This window comes from Chanos chanos, chromosome 3, assembly GCF_902362185.1.
Source record: "Chanos chanos chromosome 3, fChaCha1.1, whole genome shotgun sequence".
NCBI classification, from domain to species: Eukaryota; Metazoa; Chordata; class Actinopteri; order Gonorynchiformes; family Chanidae; genus Chanos; species Chanos chanos.
In genome coordinates, this window is record NC_044497.1 from 55,618,326 (window position 1) to 55,625,825 (window position 7,500).

General features: G+C 42.6%; 1 protein-coding gene across 1 annotated transcript; it reads left to right on the top strand.

Moving 5' to 3' along the window:
- The first annotated feature begins 5,586 nt into the window (after window positions 1–5,586).
- ccl19b (chemokine (C-C motif) ligand 19b) lies at window positions 5,587–7,205 on the top strand. The gene is made up of 4 exons (XM_030769710.1): window positions 5,587–5,712; window positions 6,065–6,185; window positions 6,518–6,630; window positions 6,753–7,205. The coding sequence occupies exons 1-4, from the start codon at window positions 5,619–5,621 to the stop codon at window positions 6,764–6,766; spliced, it is 342 nt and encodes a 113-aa protein (XP_030625570.1). The 5' UTR covers window positions 5,587–5,618; the 3' UTR covers window positions 6,767–7,205.
- The last annotated feature ends 295 nt before the right edge of the window (window positions 7,206–7,500 follow it).

Consider the following 7,500-nt stretch of genomic DNA (forward strand, 5'->3'; position numbering starts at 1 on the left):
CCCTGGAGCAAAACACAGCGCAAAAGCGCAGCACTGTTTTACCTTAGCATGCGCGATCTACAGTCACCAATGATCCTTTTGTGCAAATGTGCACAGACGTGATTAATGTCTACCAATATTCTCTGGGCATCTCATTAGCTGGTCTGAGCCAGCATGCAAGTGAAAAAAAAAGTCTTGTCTGTAAGGCTGCGTAGGGGTTATGGGAAATGCTGCTGCACATTGTGAATGGGTCTCACATTTGGCAGACATGCACCGCTTTTTTCGGGACACGGGACAGTCTTGGCTTGTAGAACAACTTTTTCTGGAAAGTGACACTCCCACTTGGCAGCTGGAAGGGGCTTTCTCAGCTGGTTGCTCGCCAGCTAAGCAAAAAAAAAAAAAAAAAACAACAAAAAAAAAAAAACTATCGTAAGGAATTACAAGTTCTTTAGAACGCTGTCTAAATCCAGAATTGCATCATAAGCTGTTCACACTTCCTGTCCAGCTTCTGCAATAGTCAGTATTGCAACAGGAATTGTAAAGTTTGTGTGTGATCAGAAAGGAACGTTGGTCTAGAACATGTACTATTGTTTACTGTGTGAAGTCCCAGGAAATGGCTCACTGTTTCTGCAGAATTGAGACACATACGCTGACTATGAGTTTTTTTTTTTGTTTTGTTTTTTTTGTGTGTGGTCTTATAACAGATTCCAATACAGGTGATCTAACTAGAAGACAAGGTTTCAGATTATCAGAATTGATATATGTGAGAACCAGAGGTTGCATCATGTTGTTTGGCAGGAGTCCAACTCTGCTGGTGGAGCCTTAGCATAAGGCTCTTTTGAGTGGCATGTATAATCTTGCATTGCGGTTTGCCGATAACAGATGAAAGCACGCATCTGGCTGCGACTCAGTGGTGTTATGGGAAGCTGTGTAACAAAAAACAAAAAATGTTTTGACTTTTGCTATGACCGGCCATTTACTCTGTGCGAATATGCGTGTCAGAAAGAAAAATCTAACAGCATGTGCAACCAGACGATTAAATCTCAGCGCAAACAGAGGCCTATTGAATTCTCACTCACGAGGATCATTCATTTTAACAGTCAACCACGTGGAACACCGCAGACGACATAATCTTTCTAACTTTAGCAAGAACACCTTCACTTCCAAACCGCAAACAAAGGCAATGCACATTTTACATTAAATTTATTAACAACAGCATTGTGAATATTCTTCTTCCTCTTAGTGTTAGTAAAAAAAAAATATCTGTGAAGTAGATTTGTAGCAAATTCTGCTGTGAAATGTTTTTTTGTGGGTCATTGCTATTAAATGTGTGGTGTATTATTATATTTGTACAGCTCTGTATTCTAATTAGATCTTAATGATCATGCAGATTGCCTTGAAATTACAGTAATAAAATGTGTTTTTGTGATACTCATACTGCACAGCTGCGGCAAGGGTTGTGTAAAGTTATAAAGTTTAATAATAAAAAAAAAAAAACTCCCATCTTTACACTCTTGGTACATTATTAACTTTGACTCGACTCTGAAATACTATGAAGGGTAATTAGGGATATGACATGTGTTCTTGGTGTATGCATTTAAATATGAACCCAAGAGTCTTTGTGGCTGTCCATCAACAGCCAACCAGACAAGAGCAACACCTTGCTGAGTAAACAATCAAACCAGCAAAAGACTGATTTAATGTAATGTCATATTAGGGAACATGTCAGTTTAATGGTCTCTTCACCCGTCAATCACTTTTCAGCAGCTAGTGACTGTCTGGGATATGTTTTTGGTGATTCCAATGGCAGGACAGAAAATGAAGTTGATCATTGATCGCTGTCACAGAGCCATAATTGGCTAAGATTCCAAAATAATTGCCGTCTGTCCATCCGGATAACTGAACTGACGTTAGTTTGCGGCTGAGCTAAAGGTTTCAGGTAACTCGCGAACCAGGCTGGTGAGGAGGGCAGTCAGGGAGTGTCCCTACGGAGCTGCTATTGTTGCCCGGCTGGGGTACCCACGGTGACCGTCGCGCGTCGTGCCAACGTTGGCGCTGGGGTCGGTTGATTTGTTGTAACCCAGCCCGATCCGCCTGCCCTTTTACTCCAGTGAGGAGACCTATAACCACAGTGGGAGGACACCACAATCACAGTGGTGATGCAGCAGGGCCTGGTACTGCAGGTAAAGACGCTCACGGTCCGCTTCGGCGAAGGGCTGAGAGAAGCGTCAGACGGTGGACGGCCAGGCGGCGGAAAAAAAGGGAAGTCAGCACGGCCTGGTTCTCCTTTCTCTGTCATTTCAAGTTTCAAGTTCAAGTTTCCAGTGTATATAAAGCCCAATATCACTGTTTACATTCTGAAAGGGCTTTACACGCACGCAGGTTAATAACAAACAAAACAGGACAGCATCCCGTGACTTAAATCCTCATGGCCAGCAAAAAAAAACTCCCCTCAAAAATCCCAAGGGGGGGGGGGGGGGGGGGGGGGGGGGTGGAAGAAATCTTGAGAAGGGCCACAGAGAGAGGAGACCCCTCCATGGCCAGACAGGTGTGAATTAGGTGCTGACCCAGCAGGCAATTACAAGCAACGGGGTAGGCGGGGGGAGGGGGGCCTGGCTAGGGGGAAGACTCATTCATACTCAAACATATGAGACACATACATGCAGAAGTTGAGGGGGGGGGCATTAGTAGGGTGCCAGGACTTAATAAAGCGAATAAAGAATGACGTGCATAGATGCATTAACGCAGCAAAGCTAACGGCTGTGGAAAGTGCAGGCGGGTCAGGGCCAAGGTCCGCAGGGCACAGGGACAAAGTCAAGCCAGCAACCTCAAGAGCCACAGAGATTCAGCAAGACACAGACCACAACCATTCACACAGACAGAGGGGAACGTGTTAGTTACAGGGAAAATGTGGTCGAGACAGAAAGTGGAGGGGGAAGAGAAGTAGAGAGAAACTATAGCGATGTTGGTTTCTATAGCGATGTTGGTCACTATAGCGATGGATGCTACGATATCATGCACGCCGTTGTAATTCAATGCAAAGAGCTCTACCACTACAAAATCTCCCAGAATGTAGAACACTCCAGAGAGGAATATTCTAAATACAACTGCTCACATCTGTGCTCACAGATGGATTCAGCGTGGTGCCGAAAGGCATTCCTTGAAGCGGGATATCTTGGTTAGCCGGCTCGGTCAAGACCGTCCAAAAAAAAAAAAAAAAAAAAAAAGTTTCACATTCGAATATTTCGTTGGACCGTCTTTAGCTTTGATTACGGCGTGCGTTCAACGTTGTTTCAACGACCGTATGCAACATCACAACATTTGCCCAGAGCTGCATTCATTTTTGGCCAAGATCTTGTTGATAATGGGAGAGTGGAACCACTCCGTAAAGCCTTCTCCAGCTCATCCCAAAGACTTTCACTGGAGTTAAGGTCAGGACTCTGTGGTGGCCAATTCATGTGTGACAAATGATTCCTCATGCTCCCTGAACCACTCTTTCACAATCTGAGCCCGATTAATCTTGGCATTGTTGTTCTGGAATATGCCCATGCCATCAGGGAAGAAAACATCCATTGATGGGATAACCTGATCATTCAGTACATTCAGGTACTCAGCTCAGCTTTGTTGCCACATAACATTGCTGAGCCTGGAACTGACCCAATGAGGCGACCCCAGATCATAACACTGCCTCCAGAGGCTCCAAATCCAAATGGTGAATTTTTTTTTTTTTTGGCCAGGCAGTGCAAGTCCTAAGTCTTAAACTGTGTTGGACAATTTTCACTTAAAACAAGTTTTCTGGCTGGCTGAGATGTTCTGCGCTGTGAAATCACGTACCCCTGGACCAAAATGACTCATGACTTTGCAGGTGGGCAATTCTTCATGAATTACCCCAGAGCTTATTCTGCAAACTGGCTTGTAATATCAGCTGGTTTGAACCCTAAGAATGCTGGGTATATGGAGGTTAATCTCTATGTCTGACTCGTCAAAGACAAGTGGTCGTCAATGTATTATTAGTGGCAGCAACAACATGTGTAGTCATTCTGTGGCTCATTTCTGGTAAATCCCTTATTGGTATAGTCTCAAAGTATTTAATATTGTTCTGTTTATCAGGCAAAAGTTCATGGAGGTTTATTTTTTGTTTTTTGTTTTTTGGGGTGTAGGCCCTCTCAGTCCTCTAACATTACTCTGGAGAAATCAAATGAGCTGGTTATAAGGTTGTAATGATAACACTGAGGTAGGTCAGCTTGGAGGAAAATATTTCATGCTTTTTTTATCACATGTCTAAACAAATGGTCTGGCTTCACAGTTAAAGTTTGCTGAAGGATATGAGGGTGACTAAGTCCTTGTATAAGATTACGGTAAATTCACTTAGTTGGCCAAGGATTATCTTCTGCTGGATTATATCTCCTCATCCCAAGGATCAATGTAGGCTGGAGACAAGCCTGTCTCCCCGTCTTGACCCTGGGAAAGATGGCTCGTCTCTGGTTTGTATTATTTCAGATGAACTACATCTGAAGGGAGGTCTGTCCTGAATCATTAAATTGTCAGATTATAAAAGAGGCAAACAAAGAAGCATTTCGAAATACCCGTAGTTATATTTCAAAGACGTGTGGAAAACGTCCAAAAGAGGCCCGAAGAACATTATGCAAGATCGGACTTCGGTTGTCGTCTACTGGCAATTCAGGATTTATTCAGTAAAGCATTATTCATCCATTAAGTGTGAACCTAATTACGAAGAATAAATGTCTGATGACGTCCGCAAGTGTTGGTTCACGTCCATAAGTGTTAAACATAAGTTTTACAGAGCGCAGTTTTTGTTGATTCTAATCCACATGTGCTCTAATGATGCTTAATGATTTATTCACAATAAAGACCTTGATTTCAGTTTTAAAATTTTGCCTTGAAGAACGTCATGAAGTACACACACACACACACACACAAACACACACACACTCCTGCACTCACCTTCCATTTCTAAACATTCAAAAATATTTATACAAGTGCTTTGATTGTGCATGAGGGCACAAAAATCGTAAAAGATCAGCGGACATCAACGTCATTAATCATTTGCCATATGAGAGCAGTTTTTTTTGTTCATGTGTTCAGTGAGACACCTGTGTCAACACAGAGGCAAAGAAAAAGGAAAAGATTTCAGTTGCCTTCAGGTTTTATTGGATGTGTGTTGCGGTCTGTTGGAAGTCTCAGTGTTAAAGTTTGACTCGATTGCTTAATGCGTTTTATTTTATTATTTTTTTTTAAAGATTTGTGGAGTATTTTTTTTCTGCTCCAGGGTAGACAGTTCGGTAACCTCTCCTTATGAACCTTGAGAGACTCATGCTTAGATCTATACTACTTACAAGAGAAAGTTCTATCATCAGCAGCAGTTGAAATTCTCTTTTTTTTTTCACGTGCCCCGAAGGGAATTTCTAACTTTCATTGAAATGATTTGACATGAGTTGGCTTGAGTTTGCGTTTCAGTTATGGGCGGGAGCAGGAGAGGCTTACTGGAAGACTGTGGGGAAAAGGAAAGTGAAACCTATATTGTAGGGTATATAAAGGCCTCCTGGAGTGAGAGTGGAGCAGTCCTTTGCAGTGACAGCTCAGGAGCAGGTGAACCCTCTGCAGCAGTGACGACCACAATGATGATGATGATGATGATGAAGAACTTTGGCATGACTCTTCAGGCTCTAACCCTCCTCCTTGTGATTGCTCTGCTCTGGAACCACGCTGCAGGTATAACACTCTTTCAATTTTAATCTTATCTGACGTAATCTAACCTATTCTCATCTGACCATTAATGCCTGACATGATTTACACTCACTAGTTTTTTTGTTCCTTTTCTGTGTTGAATTTTATATCTGGGCAAACTGTAAAAGCTCTGATTGTTTGGCCCACTGCCAAATCACAGAAGTTCAGTGCACTTGCTACACGATGAACAAAAACATGTTTTGCACACAATATGTCATCCATCTGTTTGTAGTGATTTTCCACATCCTGTGAGCGTGTGATTCAAACTGACATGAGCAGCACACAATAAACAATGATTGTGATTAATGTTAATATTTGTGATTTGTCTCTTTGGCAGCGAGCAATGCTGAAGCTCAAGACTGCTGTCTGTCCACCAGCGACTATGAGATTCCTCGCAGAATCGTGGTGGAGTATCAGAAGCAAACCGTGGAAAGCGGCTGCAAGATTCCAGCCACTGTGTAAGTTCCCTTATCCCTTATCAACAAGCCTTTATGAGGGAGAAAAAAACGTAGCCCACTGCAGAGAGTCCTTGAATACTGCTCCCCTTAGGGCTCTGATGACATTCTGTTAGGTTCTGTTATGCACCAGCTGCTCTTAATCAGCTGAGAAAACAGACTTTAAGTGAGAGAGAGAGAGAGAGGGAGAGAGAGAGAGAGAGAGAGAGAGGAAAAATGAGTGAGAGGACTTAATAAAAGTAAACTTGGTCTTGAATATATAGGAATGTGTGTGTGTGTGTGTGTGTGAGTGCATGTGTGTTTGGATGACCCTAACTGGATATTCATATCCACAGCTTTGTGACCAAAAAGGGGAGACGTCTGTGCGCTCCAGTTCCAGAGAAGAGCGAGTGGGTCGCCAAGCTGATCAAGAAACTCAAGAAAAACGTCCGCAGAAGGAGGCAGAACGGTGAGTTTGCAAAACCCCATGCATAACACATCCTTCTCCATCAGTGGAGATCTGATGCCTCTGAAGTCTGAGTGTCGGCTCTTAACCGGGTTTCTCTTTCCCTTCTCTCGGTTTCCTCACAGGAAAGCGTCAGTAGATTGCCATCCCTGACGGCAGCAGGCAGCTAACACGGGTCCAGCCCATTATCACGCGTGAGACACGCGTGACTGAGCAGGGAAAAATATAATAAAAATGATACTGTAACATGAACCTGTGGCTCTCACGCGTCTGAATGAGCACCGTTTGACTTGGCCGAGCGGGTAGTTTCTCCTGTCCGACCGGGTCCGGTTCACACCAAAGCAAGAGAGTAGTACATGTGCAAAAACCGTTTCTGTGACAGCTAAATACATGTTTTAACTCACATCTTTCTTTCTTAACAGTACACACTGTGACTATGTACTAAGGCTGCACTAATATGTGTACGTGTATGTGTACTTTTCTTCAGTGATAAGCTATTTGTGTTTGATTTTGTTTGGGCTTTAACCATTTCGCATGTAATCATTTGTAAAAGATGAGATGCATTTTTTTATACGACTTGTTATGGAAAGTTTCTAGAGGAATCTCTTTAGCTGTGTGTCAATAAAACATTTTACTGAATTTTTACAAAGACAAATCTGAAGTCTCGGTGTCATACAGTCGTATTTCAGGTATAAGACATATTTCTCATTCATAAATTAGATTAGATTAGATTAGATTCAACTTTATTGTCATTGTGCATAGTACAGGTACAAAGCCAATGAAATGCAGTAGCATCTAACCAGAAGCGCAAAGCATAGTATTATTTACAGATAAGTGCAGGTATAGTGAGTACTGCAGTAGTGATGCTATATC

What these genes read in the sequence shown, in the direction of transcription:
- ccl19b (XM_030769710.1), top strand. Translation starts at nt 5,619, where the DNA reads ATGATGATGATGATGATGATGAAGAACTTTGGCATGACTCTTCAGGCT. An exon ending in GCTCTGGAACCACGCTGCAG is followed by an intron (nt 5,713 to 6,064) that starts GTATAACACTCT and finishes TCTCTTTGGCAG; the next exon opens with CGAGCAATGCTGAAGCTCAA. An exon ending in TGCAAGATTCCAGCCACTGT is followed by an intron (nt 6,186 to 6,517) that starts GTAAGTTCCCTT and finishes TCATATCCACAG; the next exon opens with CTTTGTGACCAAAAAGGGGA.